General features: G+C 42.0%; 1 protein-coding gene across 2 annotated transcripts in view; it reads left to right on the forward strand.

Annotated features, from left to right (window-relative positions):
* LOC147210234 (plexin-A1-like) overlaps positions 1–27,655 on the forward strand; it is a 198,101-nt gene that overhangs the window by 123,493 nt on the left and 46,953 nt on the right. For both annotated transcript variants that reach the window (XM_086107232.1, XM_086107240.1), the window contains exons 9-11: positions 3,199–3,313; positions 16,773–16,973; positions 25,343–25,439. In XM_086107232.1, the coding sequence (XP_085963358.1) occupies positions 3,199–3,313; positions 16,773–16,973; positions 25,343–25,439 (413 nt within the window). The remainder of the gene's footprint in view (positions 1–3,198; positions 3,314–16,772; positions 16,974–25,342; positions 25,440–27,655) is intronic.

The following is a 27,655-nucleotide window of genomic DNA, read 5'->3' on the forward strand; positions in this document are numbered from 1 at the left end:
ATCAAATGGTGTCCCATTCTATGTATTTTGTCTGGCTTGACTCCAAGTGCCTCGCACGGTGCACACATGCATACGCACAGCGATGCAAGCAGCGATCAATAAAGCCCATGGTTAATAGTGCGGAGGTTCTGATTCACCAGCTCCCCTCACAAACAGATTGTTAGCATAACCTCCGCACCTCTCACCTACCCTATGTTAATCCTCTACCATCGATTGTGTATCTCATGCTGCAGCTCAGTCAGGCCTCAAGAGCTGATTACTGCTTGTGAGTATCCTTCTGGAACTGCAATTTCTCTTCAGCGTTAGTTTTTCAATCCCCTCAAAATAATACTCAAAATTATGAATATGAATAGGTGTTTGTCAATATTTACCCTGCATTTGGTTGGTGACCAGTTCACCTCTAGCAGGCACACAACCCTGGTGGCATAATAGATGGATGGATGTTTCATTCGGATTTAAATGTGATTTTATCTGGCATTGACATGGAAACATGCTCCACTATGAAATAGTTTGCTGTCATTTCGCTTTGGGTTCACCTCATAGCATGCGGTGCATCGAACGGTTTATAACTCACTATTAACTTCACAGATCAGAATCAGAATCAGAATCATCTTTATTGGCCAAGTATGTAGAACACACAAGGAATTTGTCTCCGGTATAACACGCTGCATTAGTATCATCGTAAACAACAAATCATTGAACCATTTTAGAGTAACCAGTAGCAGTATTTGTAGTACAAGAAGAGTGACTACGTCAGTGACTGTTTAAGGAGTTAATGGCTAGAGGGAAGAAGCTGTTTAAGTGTCTACTGGATTTGGTGCGCATGGATCTGTAGCGTCTGCCTGAGGGGAGTAGCTGGAAAAGGTGGTGGGCAGGGTGCGGGGGATCCAGGAGGATTTTCCGTGCCCTTGTCTTGATTCTTGCAGTGTGCAAGTCCTCAAGAGTGGGTAGGGCGGTGCCAACGATTTTTTCCGCCGTCCTAACTGTCCGTTGAAGTCGGATTTTGTCCTTTTTTGTGGCGGCCCCAAACCAAACCGTGATGGAAGAACACAGGATTGATTCGATGACTGCCGTGTAGAACTGTCGTAGCACCTCCTGTGGCAGGCCATGCTTCCTCAGCAGCCTCAGGAAGTACATCCTCTGCCGCGCCCTTTTCAGGATGGAGATGGTGTTGACTTCCCACTTCATGTCCTGGGAGACTGTGATTCCCAGGAACTTGAAGGTCTCGACGGTTGACACGGGGCAGTTGGATAGTGTGAGGGGCAACTGTGGAGAAGAATGTTTCCTGAAGTCCACGATCATCTCTACAGTCTTGAGCGTGTTCAGCCCGAGGTTGTGTCGGCTGCACCAGAGCTCCAGCTGCTCCACTTGTTGGCGGTACGCAGACTCGTCGCCGTCTTTGATGAGACCGATGACCGTGGTGTCGTCAGCGAACTTTATGAGTTTGACAGCTGGATCTGTTGAGGTGCAATCGTTTGTGTAGAGAGAGAAGAGCAGTGGAGAGAGGACGCTCACATTGTAAAGTAATGGTTGCCATAATCTTGTTTTTGTCAACTAATCAGCTGCTGAATATGTGTTTTTATACACTGTCCTTCCTGATTTTTGAGAAAGAAAGAAAGCATTCTGGGGGAAACGGCTTATCTTAGACTGCCAGCTTATTTCACTTAAAGCCTCCAAGAATGGAGCATAAGGAGAGAGGAGTGGATTCCTCTGGTTTGTATCTCTCTGTGATGCTTTCATCCTCCACTCTGGTCTTGCTGACAGCCTGGATAAAGTCGTAATACGCAAGACCATGGTTGCACTTGTCATTTCAATGTCATCGCTACTTCTGCTGTGATGCACATCCGCACATGTGGGACGCACATTCAACGTCAACATTCACCATATTTTCCGCACTATAAGGCACCTCGGAGTATGAGGCGCACCTTCAATGAATGGCCTATTTTAAAACTGTTTACATATATACTGTAGGTATTCTATGCGCATTATAAGGCGCATAGAATACAAGCTACAATAGAGGCTGCGGTCGCATTATGTATCCACTAGATGGAGCGACGCTAAATACAATACAATACAGCCGTATTTATATAGCGCTTTCACAACCGCTGCAACTGTCACAAAGCACTTTACAGAACATTTAAAACATTACGTCCAAGAAAAAAAATATTGATTGATATAAAGCTGCATCAGATCATAAGGCGCACTGTCGGCTTTTAAGACAATTGAATGCTTTTAGGTGCATCTTGTAGTGCGGAAAATACCTTATACTGTATCTGTTGGAGAAAGTTGGGGAGCCACACACGGACATGGATAATCAGGGTAGAGGGCGGCCTCCAAGTGCATACTTCACAGCGGTGATCTGTGATTGCCCTGGTCAACGTCACATCATCTGCAAGTGGACGTCTGCTTGCAGTTCCTTTTGACCATACTTTGCACAAATCAATCTCCCGCATGGACAAGAGCCATGTAGACTGTGCGCCTCTCTAATGCCGAATTTAAACTGAATGAAAGGAGCAGCTTCCATAAAGGAGTAAACGCCTGCTTCTACCTGCACGCAAAATATCAAAATTTAAAAAAAACAACTCCATCCATGCGCAGTTAGGACAGGTTTTGCGGAAAACCTTCGGTGGGCACGAAAATAGCGCCTAAAAAGACAACCTTTTACAGAGCACACATCGAAAATGTTTGTTTTGTGAAACATTTCAATGTTTATCATATTTGTGACACGATGTATTATAGATGAATATACATTTTGTTATAGTCAAATACAGATTTTCATTATTATAACCATTAAATTGCTGATCAGCCGGGAAATATCACTTCTGCCTTATTTCTTCCACAATCATTGTTGACATGTTTCTGCACATTACAATTCTATCAGACCACATTGTGTGTATTAATATATTAATGGATCCCAACATTTGCATGTATTTTCTACTCCTTCACTTCTCCTACTTGGGAGACTAACTGCACTCGACCATCTCTGTATTGCAATAAAAGTGCAAAACATTTTTAATAACATAAAACTCCAATTTACATTTGACATTTAAATAACGTATGAATAACTTCAGCCAAAAGATATGTCTTTACTTTACAGATTTCCTTGATGTATATTTTTCTTCTTCTAAAATGGGCTCTTATGTAATGGGTTTAGCTTTTCATTTCATCAAGACTGACCACTTTCTGTCACAAATGCAGGTGCCTGTCCTGTGTCGATGGAAAGTTTCCCTGTCATTGGTGCAAATATCGCCACATATGCACACAGGACGCCAGCGACTGCTCCTTCCAGGAGGGACGCGTCAACGCCTCACAGGTTGGTTATCTCCTTTTCACAATCAAACGCACACCACAATAGAACTATCTAGCTGTCTTTATTTATCTGTATCTAACTTTATTTGTGAGTATTGATGGACGCTAGTCGAGAAGTGTGTGATGGCCGATGCAAAACAGTTGTGTTCGTGGCCTCAATACAACTTGGTGAGTTTTTTTTCTACTGTTGGGAATAGAACAGTTGGTCGGTCAGTTCACACAAACACCAATTTATGATTTGATTTTTTAAACATATTTTCCGGATTATAAATCGCTCAGGAGTACAAATCGCACTAGCCATAAAATTATATATATATATATATATATATATATATATATATATATATATATATATATATATATATATATATATATATATATCCATCCATCCATTTTCCGAACCGCTTGATCCTCACTGGGGTCGCGGGGGGTGCTGGAGCCTATCCTAGCCGTCTTCGGGCAGTAGGCGGGGGACACCCTGAATCAGTAGCCAGCCAATCGCAGAGACGAACAACCATCCACGGCCACACTCACACATAGGGACAATTTAGAGCGTTCAAACAGCCTGCCACGCATGTTTTTGGAATGTGGGAGGAAACCGGAGCACCCGGGGAAAACCCACGCAGGCCCGGGAGAACATGCAAACTCCACACATATATATAGGCAGGCTGAAACATCAGCCTATATATAGAAAAAGTGTGGAGGAATTTTCTCTGCAGATTCATAAAAAAACATGATTCCAATTGTCACTATGCAAAAGTCCCCTTTGGACAATCAATTGTCACAATTTTTTATTGGCCCGCATAGCTTTAAATGGCTGTGGTCCGTTTCCTCACATCATGGAGTCAAAGAAATGTATATATATATATTTATGTGGCCGGTATGTTGATATTATGAGTTATTCAGATCACAGAGAACACGCTAACAAGATTACCAAACCATCAGTGTCTTTCCAAATCACTAAATCCAATGAAATCTTCATCCTCTGTGTCACTGTGAAACAACTCGGCCAATTTGGATGGTAGAAGATGCGAGACTTCTTCTTCTCCCTCACTTACGTCAGACTCTTTGTCGATTTATCAACACAGGCCTAGAGCGCCCTCTTGCGGTTTAATGTGAAAGGAACTTGTGATCTGATGAAATAATGTACTCATAATTTCGCACATAAATCGCTCCAGAGTATAAATCGCACCCCCGGCCAAACAATGACAAAAACTGTGATTTATAGCCTGGAAAATATGGTCATGATGACAGTTCTTTGTTTATGCACACGGTGCCAGTCAAAAGTTACTTATGCTATTGAGTTCGAAGGTGTGCCCAAAATGTTAACTGCCCTTGTGTGTTCGTCACCATTGTATTTTCCACAAAATCTTTTGACGAGGACAAAAGAATAGGCCATTGCATTTTCTTGATGCCTTTTTTTTAATTTAACATTCATCTAGATAAAAACTTGAAGTGCCACCATTGGGACACCGGAGTAGGGTCTCTGCTAATGTTCAATGAATTTTAATTTCTCTTCCTCATGCAAAACGCATTCTCAGTCACAAGCAATCGTCAAAAGCAACAACTGCAAATTTCATGTGATGTTTGCAAGTAGCGCACCGTCTGTCCATGTGAATGATTCTCCCGCTTTCATGGATTCGCCATTGTGGTGCCTCTGCCTTTGCTTGACAGCCTGATTGGCCAAATTGGCGAGGGGTTATAATGCCACCTTTTGCTTATCTCAATGCAGATGTTGCCATGGCTACCAAGCCACTTTGAATCTCACTTGGTGCACATGCGCACGACATGTAATCGACAGTGATCACCATAGTTACATATTGTTAGCGGAATTCTGTTGATAGACTTGACATAAAAGGGAAGAGAAAACATGCAGCTTGGTTGTGTCAAATTAGTCAGTGTGAAAAAAAATCCATTCATTTCATTTACATTTTTTTTTTGGTTCTCTTGTCTGAGGCAAAGCACACACGAATGCCCGTGCGCCAGTGGGAATAGTAGTACAATCGCAACATGGTCCTTTTTTTTCTTTACAGCTGAGTGGTTTTAAAAAAAAAAAAGATCTAAAAATAAACTGTGTTAGCCTTGCCACATACTGTCTACACATATTGCCTGGAAAACCTTCCTCAGGTATTAGTAGTCACATGCCAGAGTGATTGAAGTCACACTACACGGCATGGGAGGGCAAAGGCATTTGTTGATTTTGCTCAGGCTGACTTCAAATCATAGTTGGAAGAGAAAAAAAAATGGCATCGATGGAAGTCACAGGAAATTAGTACTTGTACTCTGCTATTTTCACAGATGCGTTTGGCCCCTTAAATTTAATTCTTCCATGTCTCTTCCTGGATCTGTAAATATATATAAATCCACAGTGTTGTGACAGCCGATAAAGAGCGAAGCACATGAGAGGCGACCAGGCAGAAAATTACTAGTTGGAGAAACACTCGAGCAGGCCATCAACAACAAAAGTGCATAAACACAAACAGCGAGAAAACAAACACCAGAAGGACAAACAAACACAGAAACAAACAAATTGTCTTTGCTCCACTGACTACAACATTTAGCTGGTGGATCCGACCGGGCCCGAGGGTTCTTTCCTATGACTGCATTCCCGTTCTGGCATATTAAAGCAATAGAAAAATGATATGGAAAAAAAAAAAAAAGAAATGTAGATAGCATTTCCATTCTTGGTGGGGTTGGGCGGGATGGGGTGATGCTTCCATCATAGCTCCAATGGTAAATGAAAAATAAATCCCTCTATTAGCATTTTTATCCATATGGGTTCTCCCCAAAGGTTATTGGAAATCAAATCAAGTGTACGGTAGTTTTTGCTGAAACCTTCGGATGACACTGGTCAAAAGCAAATTGTAATCACAGATGGCTTTTGGGTCCCTTGATGTTTTGTTGTTGTTGTTTTTAATGCTGATTTAAAAAGAAAAAAGGTCTCTTTTCCCTCAGGTACTTAAGATATATTTATTTTTGTTTTTTGAATCAGATTTTTACCTTGTGTTGTAATTTATAGCTATGTCATTTCATAAATAAATAAAAAATCCACCTGTTGCTGAACCTAAGTCATAAATACGCTTAACTGTATTACATATTCTGTTATTCTTGCATTATTCTTATTCTTATTTTTAGTTTCAGTATTATCATTATTATTATTATCATTACTGTTATGAAGACCTAATGTGCGAGAGAAAAACTAGGGCAGATTTAGAAGCAGCGCAAAAAGAAAAAAAAAAGATTTCAAAATGTTTTACTTGCATCTCTGATTTAAAAAAATAATATATTTTTAAAAAAAGGGGATGATCCTCAGATAATTTTCGTCCCTGCTGACTTTGGGCACAAAAATGTAAATTGGTCTTAAAATTGAACTGATTATCCTACCTTTACATAAACATTTTACATTTCTCATGGTCAAACAAAATCTTTTTCTCAGATGTTGGCCGGTCTCCAATCAATGTCAAAATGGCACCATCATTTCCGCATACAACATTTTGAGTGACATTCTTTGCAACGGCAGCAAAGTGAAGTTGTGGTTGGCACGTTGCAGTAGTGTTTAGCGAGTCTGCCTTATAGTCGAGAGGACCTGGGTTGAACCCTTTCGTGCAACAATAATGGTAACCTGTAACTTGACAACATGATAAACTGCCCACTGTAGTAACCGCTGTCCCTGAAACGGTTAAACCTCGGTTCAGGCCCTCCTGTGTGGATTAAGCATGTTCTTGCATGTGCGTGTCATGCCGTCAACATGCGTGTTAGGTTAGTTAAAGACTCAAATTTTTCCTCAGGTTTGATTGTGAATGGTCATTCGTTTTTATGTACCCTGCGATTCAATGGTGACCGGTCCAAACTGTACCCCGCCTCTTGCCCAATATCTCTGGCGACCGGAATGAGGACAAACACTATAAAAAAATTAATGGACAGATTTTTCTTATCGTCATTATCATCATCATCATCATCAAAATAAATAAATAACTATAAATTTTACAACGTAAACGCCCAGGCAATAACTTCGTGTCACATAGGTAAACGACAACAACCGGTGAAAAGTTGGCCTGCAGCTAAACCGTTATTCATCCGCGCTGATGTTTCCCGACAGAACTCCGAAGTTTGACTTTCGAGCAACATTTCTTCGTATACATTGCTGATACGCACTTTTGTTTTGGAAAGTGTCTCAATGGAATTCAAGAATAAATGTTTCCCTAACTCCAGGCATTGGTAAATGAGGCACACTCATCCCACGAGTCTGACCTAATTCCATAATATAAATAGAATACAAATCAGTCGATACTGCATACTGTAGCAGCTCCGTGGGGAGTTGAACCTCTGGCCTCATTGATAATCAGAAGAAGGCCATGTTGGGTTCCAGATGAACAGCAGGTGAACACAAGATAGGTGTGCCAGTGTTGCTCTCTGTGTTAATTGCAGAATATATCAGTATGATGAGTGAGCTGGCTCGGCGTTCATATTTTTGTGTCGCCTCACTGCTGCAGTCAACACAAAAGTGTGTGTGCGTGGGTTTGTGTGTGCCACCGTACGTGCGCGTGCTTCACAGTTCATAGTATGCCATTAACCGCAACATGTCACTTAGAAAGAAGCACACATCCTTTCTTTTTGTCTATTACCTCCACAGCTTTTTTTTTTTTTTTTTTTTTTTTTCATTGCGTGTGTCGGCTGGAACTCAGGCTGCTACACAGTACCGGGCAAACCCGAATCAGCGGCTCTGTGTCTGAGGCTGGCATCGAGTGAGCTTCCCTTCTCCCTCTGGGTCCGTCTGCCACTGATAGACTCACTCTGTGTGTGTGTCTGTTAATTATTCAAAGTGTATTAAAGCTTAAAGATGCATCTCCAGATGCTTCTCTGATCGCCGTCGTGTTTAATGGAGAGAGACAGATGAGATGAGAAGCGAAAGGTGGAGCATCCGCAGTAAAACATACGGGGGAGGAGTTGTGACTGTGGCCTAGTTGCAAGCTTGCACACAACGCCAGGGGACTGCTTTATAAAAGTGTGGAGGAATTTTCTCTGCAGATTCATTAAAAAAAAACATGATTCCAATTGGCACTATGCAAAAGTCCCCTTTGGACAATCAATTGTCACAATTTTTTATTGGCCCGCATAGCTTTAAATGGCTGTGGTCTGTTTCCTCACATCATGGAGTCAAATAAATGGTTTCTGTCAAAAGATTAGTGTTCTTTGTTATGGGGCTTCTTTTATCATCGGTCAGACTATAATTTGCCAAAATCAAGGCCAAAATAGGCTTGTATTTTTCATGATTGTATTTATTTTATTTTTTTTATTTTGGCTTTTGTTGTTTGAATTCCGTACTGTAAATCCGAAATGAAGACATTTAAAATGACCCTCAAAAGCTCATGTGTCATATTAATTGACAAAGATTTACGCGATAATTATTGTCAGTTGTACTTGGTTTTATGAATGTAAACTTGGTTGCAGTTAGTCAGAAAAGAAATCTAAACCGTTTTTATTTTATTCCATCAATGAAAATATTTTTATTCAATTTTAGTTCGGTTTTTTGTTACTTTTCACTCACTAGATAACCCCGGTTGCTCATCAAACCAAATGGAACGTTTTAAGAGACAATACCTCACACTCACATATACGAGGGTCATTAAATAAATAAGGTGAATTTTTCCGTATAAGGACTTTTAATACAGATAGAAGCGTACTTTTTTTTTTCATCTTCCAACGTAGTCTACCAGCACTATCACACTTTTCTCATCCGTGCACAAGCTTCCATATTCCCTCAGCGTAAAAATCTTTAGACTGATGTCTCAGCCAGTCGCTCCCAACACTTTTGACTTCATCGTCACTTTCAAACGTCGTGCCTTTCGTGAACGCTTTTAAAACTCATTCAGTACCAACCAATTCTTGACCAAGTCTGAAAAGACGTTTAAAAACGTCTTTGGGAGTGAATGAGTTCAGGTGAAAGTCCGAATGGGGCAAGGTCTGGGCTGGAAGTGGGATAAGGGAGCAATTTCCGGCGCAGCTCATTGATGGTCTGCTGGTAGACGACAAGAACATGCCGAATTTTCCAAATAATATTGACCATATATACTGCAGGTGTTTGATGATGTTTCAGATTGGGAAAGAAAATATGTGTACGCGCTATGGAGACCATAAACAGTTGGTGGGAGACAAATTGTAACCGAGGACTAGACATGTTAAAATGAATATGAGAAAGAATAGCAAAAAAATAGCGGGAGCAGCATTAATCCTGAATCCAGTCTGTGAAGCTGTAGATGAGCGGGAGGAGGATGTGAGTCATGTTTAACCATTCCGCAGTTGAAACCTTACTTGAGGGTCATGACACAACCCGCGCCTCTACTTCCCCAATAACTGTTTAATAATTCCCTGTCATTTACCTGACTTACTTTCTTCCTTCACGGCGAGCGTTAAATCATTTATTCCAGATGACTGTATTTGCTGAGACGGGAATGATTTATTCCTTACATTCTGACTGATCCCGTAATGAAGTTGCTTCTTTGCGATGTGTGTTCGGGAAGCTACCTTTGTTGAAATTGGCGGATTCCGTCATGACTTCTAATTACGCACACATTTTAAGTGTCAGGTTCTCACCCTGCAATGGTATGAACTTTTTATGTTTTTATCTTGGCTGCTTTACTGCCTTTTTCCAACGCGCTCTCTATCCCCCATCGTCAGGGACTTGCCATGAGTGGGTGGACTCTGCAAAAGAGTTCTTACGGTTCAAAGTGTCTTTCATGGAATGCAAGTGTCTGCTCGTCTGGTGCGATGGGGCCTGGCCTCCTTTACACCTGACACCAGTCGAGGGAATCTCTTCATTTGATTAAAGGAGATGAAAACTTTTCTTATTGGAATGGAGCACAGGGGTGAGTCTCAGAGCTAGAATGAACGCGAACCAATAACTTTGTTAACATTCCCCGTTCTATTTTTCCACTCCAGCTGCTACAAAGCACTGGGATTATTAAGAATGTGGTCGTGACCTGCAACAAACTCCAATAGGTTTCGGTTAAGTAATCCGGTTCATCTAATTGCATCTTTTTAGTGGCTCCGAGCAACATCCTCTTCTTTATCCATCCTTCGATAGCATCCACATTGACACGCAATCACGCTTGGTCATCAGAGATAACACAAAGAATTACAGTCCTCTAAATAGAGACGTGTGTGAAGAGGTTTGGACAGTCCGTGGAGAAGAGGTCAGATGCATTATCTTTTCTCCTACCTTGTTGTGATCCAACCCGGGCCACAGACCACCATGCTAGAGATGGATGCTGTCGGATCAATATCTCTGAACTCAGAGCAGACAAATGTTTCAGCAGCCTTTGAGTGTTACGCAATAGGAGTTCGAATGTCGTTATATATGCTACGAAAAGAAAAACACTTTGGATGGTGTCCAAAAACATGAATAAATGGCACGGTGAAGTCATTAGCACCGTGAACGCAAAATACAAAGGTTTCCAATTCACATCCATCATGGGCCGCTCGAACCAACCCAACTTCACAAAACAGTTGATTAGTCGTCACCTGAGCCCTGAGTAACTGTGATGTCACTTTCAGTTCACAGCAAGTGGCAAAATGGCCGCCCTCTGAGATGGCTAAAAATTATCCATCCATTTTCCGAACCGCTTGATCCTCACTAGGGTCGCGGGGGGTGCTGGAGCCTATCCCAGCCGTCTTCGGGCAGTAGGCGGGGGACACCCTGAATCAGTTGCCAGCCAATCGCAGGGCACACAGAGACGAACAACCATCCACGCCCACACTCACACCTAGGGACAATTTTAGAGCATCCAATCAGCCTGACATGCATGTTTTTGGAATGTGGGAGGAAACCGGAGCACCCGGAGAAAACCCACGCAGGCCCGGGGAGAACATGCAAACTCCACACAGGGAGGCCGGAGCTGGAATCGAACCCGGTACCTCTGCACTGTGAAGCCGACGTGCTAACCACCGGACTACCGGGCCGCCTGGCTAAAAATTAAGAAGAAAAAAAAACTTTGTTTGTCTCACAATGGAGAAATTCGCAATTTACAGCAGCAAAAATTATGAAAGGGAGAAAGTAGAAAAACAAAACAAGTATTTGCATGCACACACAAAAAAAAAAGCAATTTTAGAAACAATTGAAAAAATGAGTGGATCTTGCTGCTTCACTTATTTTCCACAAATGCAATATTAATCCGAAAAAAATCAGAAGGCCGTGTTTAGACGAGGGAAGGTGCAAAAGTGTGAAGGTGTAAAGAACATTTTCAACTTGTCTTCTCCTTTAAGATACTTTTGTGTACGTTTTTTCAATTGAAAACAGATACGTGCACATTTTGTGTCCTTCTTTAAAATGGCATTTTTTCATAAATCAGGTTTGGAAGTGTGGTATTTCTTTTTAGAACCACAGACATGAATGGTGAATGTGATGCATCAGCTGAAGAAGTTATACAATACGGCACTCTTTTTATACAGTAGAGATAAGGCATACTCACGGAAATGAGAGAGCACGATTTTAAGAGGCAGCATGTTTGAGGAGATGTGTGGAAATACAAACCCTGAACTCTTCTATGTTGATGAAACGGATACCCCCACTGGGATTAGAGACATGCCCCGTAGCACTTCAGTGAGATACTGGGCGTGTTGAGCGTATCCGTTACTTTCTGTAGCACCTAGTCCCGAATGGAATGCACCCATATTAATGTGTAGAACTGAGACATTGTTCGGATGTCTCATTCTCCCTCTCTCATCGGAGATGCGGTTATAATATTGCTCCCTTTTCCTTTCTGTGTGTGTGTGTGTGTGTGTGTGAAATGAACCAACCGGTCGATGGAATCTCGTCCCCCACTTTCTGAAACGGTTCATTGGACTGTAACGCTAATCCGTGGGTACCCTCTTCACTCTGGTGACCCCTTCACACACACACACACACACACACACACACACACGCACACACGCGAACACACGGAGATACATCCTCATCCATCATACTCACAGAGTGTCAGCGTTGCGGCGGGAAGGTGGCCTCCTGGGTGATGGCCAGTAGCCAATCAGTGTTCTTGCCTCATCTCTGATATCATTGTGGTTAGGACCTCTCTTTGCTGATAGGAAGTCATTGTAAGATGGAAAGACGGCAAGCAGATGATCTTATGCTTTTAGGTGTGTCGCAGTTCGACAAAAATGAACTAACTGTGCTGGGATAAAAGTTGACCGTTTGATTGACATGTTCGTTAACCTGTGTGTGTGTTTTGCATTCTAAAGTATACATGGAAAAATTGATGATGAGTAGACCTATGAGTGCCTCAACATCGCAGTTTTTCGCATATTGAGCCGCTGCAAGGTAGATTTTTTTTTTTTTTTGTTGCTTTGAGTGAAGTGGAAACTAAATTAGAGCAATAGTCGCCAATGGACATCAAGCCATTTTTCTTTTCAACAGGATTAGCAGTCACTCACATGAATACAAAATGTAAAACCCCTCACAATGAGCACGACGGAGGAGACGCAACACTAAAGGAAGCATGAGAGACACTGCCCGGCCGAATAACCCCAAGCTCCTCCCATTCACTAGGCCACACCCCTTAAAGACACACATTTACACACAAATAGACAAGAGTTTGTATGCACATGCTGGTGTGTTCGTGTGCGTGTCAAGGGGTCACCACAGGGAAGAGGGTCCACACGGATTAGCGTTACAGTCCAATGAACCATTTCAGAACGGAGGGGACAAGACCCCATTGCTCACGCCCGCACCGTTCGTGAGGATAAGCTGCTCAGATAATGGACGGATGGATCGGAATAAGATATTCAATGAATTGATTTCTTCTCCGATTCCGAGGGTTTGCTGTTGTTATATTTATGAATGAAATACGATGACATCCAACACATTTGCCTGGAGCGCACAATCTGTCTGCTGGCATCCGACTCAAATTCACCAATATCTCACGACACCACCTGCGCCACAACTCACACCTGCTTCGAGGAGATGTAAAATTTGGTCTACTTACATAATTGTCAGATGTGATTTATATTCTTAAAAAGTATTTACTATTGTAAGCTAATGTGGCTATTACGCTAGTCTGAAATGTAGGAAAACAGGCTACAAAGGCTACTTAAAAAAATGAATTAAAATGTAGCTTTTCCTCATAAAAGTAAAATATATCTTTTTTTTATGCCAATGTATTCATGAAAACCAAACTGTACTTAAAATGTACATCTTCGAAAAGTAAATAATGTAGTGCATTAAAGTAAAACTCCACTGCACCGCATTAAAATAAAGTTTTAAACTGGGTGAATGTAAAATTGAATAGTTAGACAACAAATTTCATGTTGCGAAACAGGAGTCAGGGTGGTTTTGAAACTCAATTCTGATGAGGGCTCACCTTCCACAACTTGGATCAAAATGTCAGTGTTTTGCCCTGTGGCGAATGTAAAACATGCGCCACAACTAAGACTGTGCAAACTGACTTCATGGTGCCAGAGGGCAAGATTAACTCTGGTGTGGAATAGAAGTAGGTGTATTGAGGTGAACGCGTGTGTGTGTGTGTGTGTGTGTGTGTGTGTGTGTGTGTGTGTGTGTGTGTGTGTGTGTGTGTGTTGACCATGTGGGAATTAATTTAGCTCAAACCGATTCGGATGAGTCCCATGTAGCAGCGCTCCAACTTGCCCTCCTCAGGTCTCATCTCCCACTTTAATAAATGAGTGAATTGCTCCCATGAAGCCAACCTTGCTTCTTTTCCTCTTCTTCCCCCGTGCTTCACCTCTCCGCACATTCTGCTCACCCACAGGTTTAATTCTGCTCTCCCGTAGTCACTTTTTTTTTTTTTTTTTAAACCACCTCATATTATTTTCTGGATATTTTCAGCCAGGTCAAGGGCCATATTCGGTAACTTATTTGCATGATTTGTCAGTTCACTTCTATTCATCCATCTATCCATTTTCTGATCCACTTTATCCTCACAAGGGTAGCGGGGGGGGGGGGGTACTGTAGCCTATCCAAGCTGTCTTCGGGCAGTAGACGGGGGACACCCTGAACCGGTTGCCAGCCAATCGCAGGGCACACAGAGACAAACAACGATCCGCGTGCACAATCACACCTAGGGAAAATTTGGAGTGTTCAATCAGCCTGCCATGCATGTTTTTGGAATGTGGGAGGAAACCGGAGTACCCAGAGAAAACCCACACAGGCCTGGGGAGAACATGCAAACCCACAGGAAGGCCGGAGCCGGAATCGAACCCGGTACCTCTGCACTGTGAGGTTGATATTAGCATTAATTTTATTATGACCACCTCTGGTTTGGTTGCAACAGTTGTCAAAACTTGAGTACGGACCAGAACGTTGGTCCACCCTTGTAAACACGGGGATATGTCGTCTGTTACATTTTGCGGTGCGGTAAGGCAAAGGGCATCATCATCCAGGCAGGGAAAAAGTAAAAATATCGGGATCACTTTAGGGCAAAAGGGAAAGGGACGTGCGCAGAGGGCGAGCAGCGAAAGAACAGAGAATTCTCTCCTGAGGAATGCCCCAGTCAGAGGAGATTGTTGTGTGTCTCGTTGTGTAGCAGTGCCCCACCATCTGATGCAAACTCAGCTCTGACACCTGTCACCACTCCTGATGAAACACCCGCCACAATCCTCTGCTGCCAGCACTTTTTTTGTTTGTTTGTGCATAAGTGTGTGTTTGTGTGGACTTGTGTGTATCAACCATGCAGGATTTCCGTGTCGTAATTGGAACAGATGCTTGAACATGCTCCTTCGACGTTAACAATAGCTGCTACTTCAAACTAGATACTTCACCATCAAGCCCACATATTTGGCCACACACACTCACAATACACGCAAACACACTCACATGCGGTGTCGCTTTTTTCATTCTATTAGAGCCTTGAGGCATAGCGGCAGTCCATCACTGTTGTATCACCACCTGTGAATACTCCAGACTCGAACAGTCGGCCGTTCTTGTTGACAATCTGCTTCATTTCAGCTACCACATCGATTTGTTCTCTTCTTTCTGTTTTTTTTATTCTTCTTCCTGTTGTCTCCATCAAATACGAGCTATCCGCTGGGAGAAAGTTCTTATGAAAGTTACAATAAGCAATAAAGCGACTAAACATGTGTTTAGTTAGTTTTGAACACGTGTATTTGGCAGAATGGAAAAGACCAATAAGTGCTCATTTAAGATGGAATCTCAATGAGTGGCAAATGTTTTGGTGGTTTTTACTGACCACTATTTTGATTGTCACCAAGACATTTTGAACATGTCATGGCAAAATACAATATTACATTTTTCATTCAATTCACATAACAACATTTATTGTTTTGTATTGTTTTTCTCTGTTGTTTTGTTTTCTTTTGTTTTTTGGGGGGAGGGGTGGAACAAATTAAAGGCATTACCATTCATTTCAATGCGGAAAGATGATTTAGATACGAGTCTTTTGAGTTACGAGCTTTTTCAAGGAATGAATGATGAGGAGCATAATAAAGCGATAATTGACGAACTTGCCACTAGTCATAGCATTCTAATAGTGCTTGTATTGACTTGTATGCTGGAATGCTTGGGACAAATCTAAAAGATAACCCGTGCGATACATTAAATTTTGATTTCTGACAAAAATGTTTCTATGTAGGCACTTGTTCTTCATAGAAATACAATGATTCATTCATTCATCTTCTGTACCGCTTGATCCTCACGAGGGTCGCAGGGGGTGCTGGAGCCTATCCCAGCTGACTCCGGGCAGTAGGCGGGGGACACCCTGAATCGGTTGCCAGCCAATCGCAGGGCTCACATAGACGAACAACCATCCGCGCTCACACTCACACATGGGGACAATTTAGAGTGTTCAAACAGCCTGCCACGCATGTTTTTGGAATGTGGGAGGAAACCGGAGCACCCGGGGAAAACCCAGGCAGGCCCGGGGAGAACATGCAAACTCCACACAGGGAGGCCGGAGCTGGAATCGAACCCGGTACCTCTGCACTGTGAAGCCGACGTGCTAACCACTGGACTACCGGGCCGCCCGAAATACAATGATATCTTAGAGAAATAAAATGGTTTTGTTTAATTATATTTCATGACAAATATTGGCATGGTTTTTAATCTTATTCAGTGTAATCTGCAAAAGCACAAACTTACTTGAAGTGTGTTCCTTTTTTATTTATATATAATGGTGGGCCCCTGAGGCCCATTGATTTGTGTGAGTGTGTGTGCATGCGTACATGTGTGTGAATAATGGCAATATACATAGACTTGACTTCCAAAAAAAGGTATGTTTGAATGAATGAACATTCTCATAGAAAAGACTTCCAGTTTTAACGGATATATAAAAGCCTTGTAAAGTACGTTTTGTATCGATCAGCTCCGTGTTTGAATGTCGCACCACTACTGCACTTTATGCAGAACACTTTGTCCATCCAGATCTCTATCTTCACTGAGAGTCCCTCTTACATTTCCGGTCACATCTCAACCTCTTTCTTCTTAATTTTCTTATCTCCAGGAGTGTCCTCAAATCCTGCCCTCCACTCAGATCTATATCCCTGCTGGAGTTATGAGGCCAATCACGCTCCTGGCACAGAACCTGCCCCAGCCACAGTCCGGACAAAGGAACTACGAGTGTATTTTTCACATTCAAGGCAACACTCTCAGTGTCCCAGCCCTGAGGTTCAACAGCACAAGCATCCAGTGTCAGAAGAGCACAGTAAGGCACCGCCCACCTGTTCACATGAACAAGATCAAATCCACAAAGCTATCCAGTTTAATGGAGAGAGTTTCCAAAGTATCTTGGCCTGATTAATATTGGCTGTGTAGTTGCTCAGGTGATGGACAAAATCAAGTTCACACATTTTACGAGTGGTTTCGAAATTAAGTTACTAAAATCACAGTTACGCTTGATGGTGTTGCGGAAGCATTGTAAAGTCCCTTAGATTTTTTACCGTATTTTCCGCATTTTATGCATCGAAAAGCATTCCATTTTCTCAAAAGCTGACAGTGCGCCTTACAATCCAATGTGCCTTATATAGGGATAAATATTATTTTTATCCATATATATATATATATATATATATATATATATATATATATATGGATAACAGCGCTTTGTTACAGCTGCAGCGGTTGTGAAAGGGCTATATGAATAAAGCTGTATTGTATTGTATTTGTAGTCATTGAAGTTACGCCTCATATACCGTATATAAATACGGTATATGAATGGATTGGAGTGATAGTCATCCATTTTTTTCCCATGTTGGTGTGATGTTTGTGGTACACATTTTCAAACAATTACAGAACATATTTTGTGACTTTTTAACTGTGTGACTGTTCACCATCGGTAGACACTATCGCTCCCAATCCGATTCAGCTTTAATGTTCAGTATTTGGATATTCTGTAACCTGGTCAAACAAATGCTTCAAAACTTTACATCTGAGGCTGATCAAATCCAGCTCCTTAGTCATTTGTCTGTAGAATTTTTTTCTCCAGCCACTTTGCAGTGTTACAGCTGTGACTCATGTGTGTGTGTGTGTGTGTGTGGCCACAGGTTTCGTGTTCAAACGCGACTCGCTTTCTCTTCATTCCCACTTCTCCATCTTCACTTTCAGTCAAAATGTCGCGGTTACAAGCAATTGGAGCAGACCCTTTAAGTTTGAAATTGATTTCCTGTGCTCCAATTGGGGTGTGAGGCAGACGTGACACCAATTATGACATATTAGCGCCAAGGCACTGAATAGCGGATTGGGAGACCTTGCATTAAGCCCTGAATGTGGCAGCTGTCTTTTCTTGCACTTGTCAGACTCTTTTTCCCCCAGCTAATGGTACCCCCCGCCACTGCGATGTGTAACATGTGCCCAAATTTCAGCCACTTTCATTTTTTTTACTTTTTATCCCTTCCAGACTTTATAGCAAGGATGTTAACGTTTATGAATCAGGCAAATGGAATCAAGGCTCCCTTATGTCTCATCCGTTTTGTCAACGTGTTTGTTCATATTTCCTGGAGGCTAATTCGTGTTAGTCATTGTTAATTAGACACATATACATGAATTTGTATTGCTTGTTTCTTGCTCATTGTTCTTTTGTAGTTTCAGTTGCTATGCATATTCTTGTTGAATTGAGAGGTGGGTGGTAACATCTACATTTAGTTCGTTAAATTGACTTCAGTACCTTTATGGATAAATTTAGCTTAGGAGAGTAGCTTTGATGCAACATATGTGTTTTTGTTAACGTTGCTTTTAGTCCACTACATTGAGTGACATTGAGCTTGTATTTTAATCCCTTTATCATTTCTTGCGCAATCTATTTTGGTTTGTTGGAGATCGCGATAAATGACTCCGATTACTAACCCAACATAGAATAAGTACTCGTGATGTTTGACAACATTTCACAAATAAAACAGAGCTGTAAAAAGTGCTGCGCACATTCAAAAGGAACAAAGGAGAAAACAGCATCGGAAATGTTGGCACAGCATTGAAGATAAAGATGGAAGAACTCAATTATTTGCGTGTATCTACAATACTAAGCGTACTTGGCGACCCAATGTTATCATTTCAATCATTTACTCTACATTTCTTCTTCTTTGTATAGTTTTGTTTTGTTTGATTCTAATGCAGCCAGGTTGAGCCAGCAAAATGGTAAATGGAAGCCTCTTACAAGTTGCTCCAAAGATGTGATATTCTGAACGCCTTGCATTGCGCCATCATGTTGCACAATCTTCCAAATTAAAGTATTTGTTTATTCTTCCGCAGCGTAATACGGTTTTACAATAGAAATGCTTTCATTGCAGGATGCAAAAAATAAAAATACCAAATTTAAACACAGGGGTAAAATTGTGCTTACGTTCGTGTGTGTGTGTGTGTGTGTGTTGTTGTGTACACACCCCGAGAGCACTGCTATGTGGTTTTATGAGGCTTCTCGTCGGGTGGGACTGTGATAGCATCCAATTAAGGGAGCCGTAGATGAAATGATGATGAATTGCAGCGCTGTTGTCGGCTGACGGAAACACACGCATACACACGGGGCAGAGTTGCAACGAGATGGAGCAAAAGATGACGAAGCAATGAGGAGTGTGATGGATGAGGTTAAGCGAGTACACACGGACAGAATGTTCAAAAATAAATGAAAGGATTGACCTCCCCTCTCACAATCCTACCTAAGGACAATTTAGAGTGTTCCATTAACCTGCCATGCATGTTTTTGGAATGTGGGAGGAAGCCGGAGTACCCGGAGAAAACCCACGCAGGCACGGGGAGAACATGCAAAAACCCCACTGTGAGGCGGACGTACTCACCAGTCGACCACCGTGCCGCCCACGTAATTATGATGATGATGGAACATTTTTGCTTAGTCAACCACCAAATTCAGGTGACACGATTTCCCAATTAAATTGTGGAATAATCGCGAGCATAATCAATTTGAAAAAGATTTGTTGGGGACAGCTGAAGTCATTATTAATAATTAATGACATTCGTTTATGTGAAGACACCAATTATGTTTGTAATTTCTGGCATTAAATAGGAAACAGATAGATGTCAGGATGCCACAATTTGTCTCTGTAAATCTCAATAAATTGTTTACATTTGTAAATGATTGCAAATGACCACGCCACAGAGCAATAAGTAAAAGTTAACCAAATTATCATTTTTTTCTCCATGCCATGTTGCAATTAGGCTCTTTTGGAATGAAGTCAAAATATGTTGCCATTCACTCTTAAGGCTTCACGGTAATGCAAATACAAAGTAACATTACGTGCTTTCGTGATAATAACCATAGAAAATTAGTACTGAACTCATACAATTAAAATTAGTGTGAGTGCTCTGAGACTTGGTGTGTACATTTTAATTCCAGTGGCGTGTGAGAGTATTAAATGGCAAAAAGAAACTGAAAGCTTGTTTTATAGCGCACTAAACGGACGGTATATAACACCCGTTATGATTGATAACCTGCTCACTGTTACCATTGTGTTCAGTATTCTCCGGGGGACGGCAGGGATTGTATGTTTATGTATCACAGCAGGTTGTGTCTGGGGGAGTCACGTGCAATAAATCATCGCAAAAATTAGCTGGCAGTTCCCCTGTCCATTCAATCTTTCTGTTTCGTTGTTTCATTACTTACCCCGCTCTCCAGCACTCACACATCCGACTTGCACACACACTAAGGATCCAGAAATCATGTTGAGATATTTCAGAGCCCAACATAATGTATATACGCGTATGGCTGATCCTCCACACGATCCACTTCCTAATCACGCAGTCTATCGAGACTGTGGTGTCAGTAACAACCAGTGACCTGCTTAACATGATTTATTGCACTTACACCTACTCTGCCGGCAGGTGTGTATGTGCGTGTGCGTACGAGAGAGAGAGAGAGAGTCACCATGAAGTGCCGATGGTGCCCTGCCTTCATCAGAATCACTCAAGTCATCATGCAAACGTAGCACAATAAAGAAACTTATGGTGTATTATTTTAGAGATCGTATCATAAGTGGCCAAACATTTGCACACGTCAGTACAAACATAAGTCTAACAAATGTGTTGACATAGCTCATGGACAAACTGAATGGTGATTGGATCCCACAAACGTAGACACAAACAAAACCCGGAACAAAAATGTTTATTTACAAGAAAAAGCGCACCGACAAAGTATAAAGAGAAATCGCTGGTCACAAGGAGCCAGGAAAAACATTAATACACATTATTTACACACGGAGTTTAAGCACGTGCAGGACACCGTCGCCCTCACCAGTTTATGAGACTTGCCGGTCTATATGCCTGATAGGGACTAGTATGGCTCAGGGCTTTGCGGCTTAAAAAGACCACGTCTTTTTTTTGCCGGCGCGCAAACACTCAATCAACGTTGAAAGAGTCCCTTCTCAACAAACCTCGTTGCTTCTCCTCGTTCCCTCCTGGTACCAGAATCGAGTCTCCTGTCTCCTCCTTTTGTTTATTCCTGAGTGTCAAATTGGATAAACCTGACATTTTTGGGAAAGCTACTACATAGGTGTGTCCAACCTAAAGGGTGGGGGCTGTTGAACACACACTGAACTTGTTTGACTATGTGTGTGTATGTGAGTGCAAATTACGTACATGTGTGCAATTGTCACAAAAACATCACGCCGCAGCTGGTGTTGATGGCTCCATTCACTGTTCACCCTTGCTCACTGTTTAGTCTTAACACTTATCTCGTCCCAACCACGTCCTCGGAAAGGTGGTTGCGTCCCTAAACTTCCACACAGTGCACCAAGCATTCTTGATTATAAAAGTGAGTATATAATGGATAAAATGTGAGTACATAATAAAGTATGTATCTTTATTAAAAGCATAAGCGTTCTTCTTTGCAAGCATAATCAATTTATCATGTCAGGCATAAGCGAATGTATGATGACTAAAAATAATCAATCCAACAGAAATGACAAGAGTCCAGTTACACCAAAACAAAACAAGAGTAAGATCAAAGACAAAATAATATCAATATATACTAACGAGGTACTAGAGAGCAAAAATAACAATGAAGAGATCGAGAGGTCGAGAAAACAACACTTGAGCAATAGGAGCAAACAAGGTCAATAATCCGACTGTCACGTTTGCGAGGTGGTGGTAGACCTCAAAAAGCAGGCAAGGGGGAGGAGCAGGGTGTATTGATAAAACACAGAAAACTAAATCCTAAACAAACAAAGTCCAAAGTATCAAACAAAAACCATGACTGAAGCTCAAAACTATCAATAACAGAAACATGACCTAAACATGACAAACAAACAAACATGACAGCAGTAAAGAGCAAACGGAAACAATCAATGACCCGAAAATGAGTGGTCGGGCGGCAGTCCTTTTATGCCACTAATTACCGAACGACCAACAGGTGTGCAGCTGCAGTGAAAAGCCCCACAGTGCCACCTGTTGGTCACAAACCGAAACATGACACCGACAGAGATTTGGCAATAAGGCACTCCTTAAATACATGGCTAACTTGATGAAAACATTGGCAGCAAGTGTGCATGCTGGAGGGAAGGCCATCCTCTGTCACATGCTGCAGACACAAAACAGGATCATGATGTTTTGCTTTCATTTCATTTCATTTTTTTTGTTTTTTCAATCTCCCAGCGTGTATGCGATTTTGGTCTGTCCTCCACACTGCCGGGCTAAACACGGTGTGTCCTAAGTGTCAGACAAAATGAAAATAAAATGCTGACATGGTTGTATTGTCCACAAGTTTGTGGTTAAAATCAGTTATTTTGAGCATTCCGTTTTAATTATTATACTGAGCAGTTTACGCGTGGTCCTGAAATAATTGTCCACGCTGTTGTTATGAGTTTGTTAGCCCCTCTGATGTTTTCGCTGATGTTACTACCACAATGTTGTCTTTCTTTGATGGAGGCTGAACTAGTGGTGGGTGTTGGTGCAAAATGCCAATTGCATCGCAAAATCTTACGACGCTCGAAAAGTCGAATCAGAGTGGCAGAAAAAAGTCCCTCGAAAGTAAAGAGACTACTTGAAGTCTATTTGGAACGCACTCTCAAGGTATCTGCCAAGATGACTAATTACATGAGGGCGTGCAAACAAACTCAACTTTTCAACCCCCCTCGCCACGCGGCTGCTCCGCTTTGGTGAAATTCGGCAGTCCTCCCCACTCGATAGGATACACACACACACACACACATGCACGCATGCAGTACAGTATCTGTCGCCACATTCTGCAGAGACATGCAATCCATAGAGACGATTCATGAAGTGGGAGAGTAAACGAGCGCCGGGGCAGATAGCGAATGAACCCGAGCCAACTTGCAGTGTCCCTGTAATGAGGCCGGCGAACGTTTTTTCTGCTCACCACGTACTTCGCGTGTCCCAAAGCAACCTCTCCTGCCCCTCTCCTTGCCACACCTCTCAATAACTTCCTCTCTACAATCTGCTTCCTCTGCCTTTAAAACACTTTTTATTGGCAGGGGTCGTTGTTCACTGTTCATCATCGTTGTACTCTCTTTCAGTTCGTTGTCCTCTTTTGCTATCCTCATCGTTTTAATGTCCTCTCTGCCAAATTCGTATTCCCCCACTAATTTGCCCTGTAGCTCTCCCTGAGCTTAGCTCCCCTGAATTTGCCACATTTCTTTCCCACCAGCCTGCTCTCCTCTCGTCTTTTTTCCCTCAGGGGCCCCGCAACTGTATGTTTGGCTCAGGTAGATTAATTACATGCAGTGACATGCAGGCGCTGGCCAGAGGCTCCAGTAATGAGTTTGATTACTCATCTCCAGCAGCTCTCGGCGCTCAAGGGAGGAGAAGAAGGACACAGAGCCAGGCAGAGGGACCTCTCATTTGGGAGGAGCGGGGGTTCAGAACTCTAACTTTTCCCTCGCTGGAGCCCGCCACTAGAAGACTTTTAACCGAATAGAGACCACCAGGGACACACAAGTTTTATAGGGATGGGTCTTGAACGGACGAAAAATAGCTTTAATGGTAAGCGAGGTTAACTAGCCGAAACGTATCAAGCCGTCATCACGATTGTTTCAGATGTGATGGCTCAAATCATCATTTTGAAACACTGTCACAAAATTGTGTAGAAATTGTGGAAATCAAATGTTGTTGTTTTTTTATTCCTTTGGCAGTTTATGACTAACCGTGAATATTTTCAATACTACCAGCACATTTTAAGATTTTCCTCAACGCATTTAAACAGAGACCGTCATCTCTTCATCTACCAGCATGAACCCTAAAAAAATGTTCACCTTTTAAAATGAAATATGATGGAGTTTTTTCTATGAATAGCTTCTAATAGTCCAAATTAAGTGAGTGAAGCAATGAGTTATTTTCTGCACATCAATAAACAAAAAATCTACTCTAATTCCGACCTGTCTTTAGAGTGCGTAACCGCTGGAGCCTCAGGACTCAGACCAGTTTTTGTTTTTGAGCTTTATTGTTGACAACCGTGAACTTATTTCTATTCTTACACGACAATTATTAATGCTAACATGTCACCACACACCTGCGCCGCATTTCAATATTTTAGAATCGTCTGAGATGAATTAATTCATATTGAGAAAAATCCCCTGAAACATAAATGAAGGTTGAAGAGCCACTTTGAGTCGATTGTGGTCAAGTTCAGACCATCCACATGAATTATCATCAGCTTTAGTGCAAAAACTGCATGTCAGAAACCTGCTTTTCACTGCCTTGACTGCCTTTTTTCTTCACGAGTGGCCCCCAGAAAGCCGATTAGACCGTGGGTGATTGCAATGTGACATGGTGCCGCGGTGTGGTCTGTGTTGGCATTTTTAAAGCATGTGACCGTATGAATAAAGCATGATGTGGCGGGCCGCCGGGGTAGGCAGAAGCCGACGAGAGAACAAGTCCACCCAGTGTTTTTGGTGACAGCAAACAAGTGAAATCCCTGAAAGTTTAATGGGTGCCTGGCCTCGGAGGGTCCTATTGTTTCACTGTTGACTGCCAGTTTTAAGCAAGTATTTAACCAGTGGGGACGTTGCGGCAATGCTAATAAAAGCATCCCGCCTCGTGTGAGTGTCCCGGGTGAGCGTCCCAACCGGATAAGGGGGAACGGGGATACGAGCACAAAGACAGTTGGGGTGTGCTGGAGAAGTCTGCATCATAAATGGGTGCAAGCGCCATCAAGCATTTGGAGTGGTCAAGTTCGGTCTACCAAATTAAGTGTGTCAGTGAGCTAATGGAAAACGCCAATTCCACTTTACACTTTCCCTCCCTATCGCATCTTTCCCTCCACTCTCGCTCGGCCGCTCTATCAAGTGTGAGTGAATCCCTTCTCACACGTTTACCACTGTTTGATGCCTCACCTTTTTCCTCTCTTCTTTCATTTTGCTGTTGTCTTTGCCTCTTACCTCCCATTCCCATGACATTCTCGCAATGCCCATCCAGCGAAAACCCTTCTGTCATTTCCCTTTGTATGTGTGTGTGTATGCATGTTATGTGTTTACGAAATGTTTCTATTTTGGTCAGTCTCTGCATGGCCATGCTGCATAACTCTCTGCCACCAACAAGCCAGAAATGAATCACAAATGAATTGTTTTAGGATTCACCCGTGCAGGTGACTCTCTCTGTCTATTTTTTGTTGATCAGTATGACTACGAGGGCAGTGACATCAGTGACCTCCCAGTTGACCTTTCCGTGCTGTGGAATGGAAACTTTGTCATCGACAATCCCTTCAACATCCAAGGTAAAACACCAACACCATCAACTCTTATATTTTGATTTTATTTTTATTTTTTATAATGGTAAGGTTACCCACAGAGTTCTACTTAATCCAACACACCCGATTCAATTGATCATGATCGTTTCAGGCTTCTACAGAGCTTGCTGATGCGCTGATCGCATTGAATCGGGTGCGTTGGTGTAGGGAGAGATCTAAAACAGGCCGACTATGGCTCTCGAGGAACCGGAGTTCTCTATCCCTGGTGTACGGGTTTAAATTAGGTTTTAGGGTTCGGATTATAGTTGTGGTTTTGTGGTCAGGGTGGATTATCGGTTTGGAGATTGTGGTTATTTTTATATGCATTTTATCCAGAGGTGCACATTTTAATGTACCGTATTTTCCGCACTAAAACGAGCACCTAAAAGCCTTCCATTTTCTTAAAAGCTCACAGTGAGCCTTAAAATCCGATGCGCCTTGTGTATGGTCATTATGGTAATATTTCGACCCCAAAATGTCTCCTTGCTAGAGACATGCTTACATCACAGAGTTCAAACTTAATTAAGGCGATTGTTTTCGCAGTTGAACATGGAAATAGAGCAGCAGCAAGAGAGATCAACGTTAACGAATCAATGTTATAACTTGCTGTTGGTGAAGTGAACTGTGTCGCTGCTTTATTAAATACATTTAACTGACATCTGATCGTCGCTATATAGATCAGGGTGTAGTGTAGTGTAATGCTCTGTTGGCATTTCCTTGAGCGTAGCTCCATCTAGTGGATGCATTGTAGATTGCGTCTTATAATGCGGTGCGCCCAATATATGAAAAAAAATTACAAAATAGGCCATTCATTGAAGGTGCGCCTCATAATCCAGTGGGCCTTTTAGTAAGGAAAATACGGTAATATGGACCATGTTATGGGCGGCTACCTTCATTACATGTTGTATCCTTTGTTTAAAAAAAATAAAAAATAGAAGAAATTCACAATTGCCTCGTCCTCATTTTGGGTTCTAAATATTTTTGTACCCACTGCCTCGCTGAGTTCATTAAAAAAATGATTTAGCTTAAAGATTCCATCAAAAAATCAAGCTGACCGTGATCCTTGAATTTGTGAAAACACGGCCGTACTCTCAGTTATGAAAAGGGGTGAGAAAGCATGAGATGAATGGTTAGGACTGTTTCAGAGCAAACATCCATCGCAACCAAATGAACCGGATAGATGTGAGATAGACCGATATACAAATGGAAGAAACCTGCGAGCAGTGGAACAAACGATGGGTGAGAATGAAGGGTGGACAGACAACAGCTTGATAAATACGCAGCGCACTGGCAGACGGGGAAGATGAGAATTAAGGAGGTGAGAAAGAAAATCCAAAAATTGGATGAAGGATGGCATTTATTATTTTAATGACTCTTTGCGCATGAAGTGGAAAACAATTACGCATTCAGAATTCTTTCTCAAGTGTAATATATTGCGCTGCAGAGGCTAATGAATTCTAACGTCCCATTACACAAGATAACATAAGTCGGGCTCTCAAGTGTGTCACACAGATATTTGCTTCAAATCTGCATACAGATTCAGAATTACTAACATTTCTGTTGTTTGTTTCTGTCCCTCCCTCCTATTCAGTTTCTATTTTTAGATGGAAAAAGTGGCCGTGTTAATTGCGTCCTAAGCCTTCTGTCTGGCCCACTTCTGACAGGAGTCAGATAGGCAGTTCATCTTGCAGATAACTTGCAAATGAGTTGCTTATAGGTCGTAACCTAATTATTCTGTCTGCACTATTTCATTGAAAACATTCTCCTCTGCGGTTTGCGTTCCGTATCCTTCTCATGTCAAATCTTAATCGGTTTAAAGTCTTCAAATGGGCATGTGCTCGGCAATCTTTATCACGGGCATTAAAAATAAGTCGTTTTACCTTAGTCTATTACATCACCTGTACAATTTTGGGAACCCACTGACTAAATACTGACAATTTCCCAGAGGGTGACAACGAGCTGCCGCCGTGACTGTACCCAATCTTAGCAGGGCTAGTGAACATTTCTCCCACAAGCCTCACTATTTCTTTCATTTGTAAATGTGAAGTTGTAAATATGATTTAGTATTATTGTAAAACACAATATATATGTGCTCTGGATATCTGGTGGTGGCTGGTGGCCAGCTGTTGCTCTCTCTCTCTCTCTCTCTCTCTCTCTCACTTAAATCCAGAAATTATTTTTCGGCACGAGTTGCGACAGCAATC

Source organism: Hippocampus guttulatus, chromosome 1, assembly GCF_054856545.1.
Source record: "Hippocampus guttulatus isolate MCC_2025c chromosome 1, RoL_Hgut_1.0, whole genome shotgun sequence".
NCBI classification, from domain to species: Eukaryota; Metazoa; Chordata; class Actinopteri; order Syngnathiformes; family Syngnathidae; genus Hippocampus; species Hippocampus guttulatus.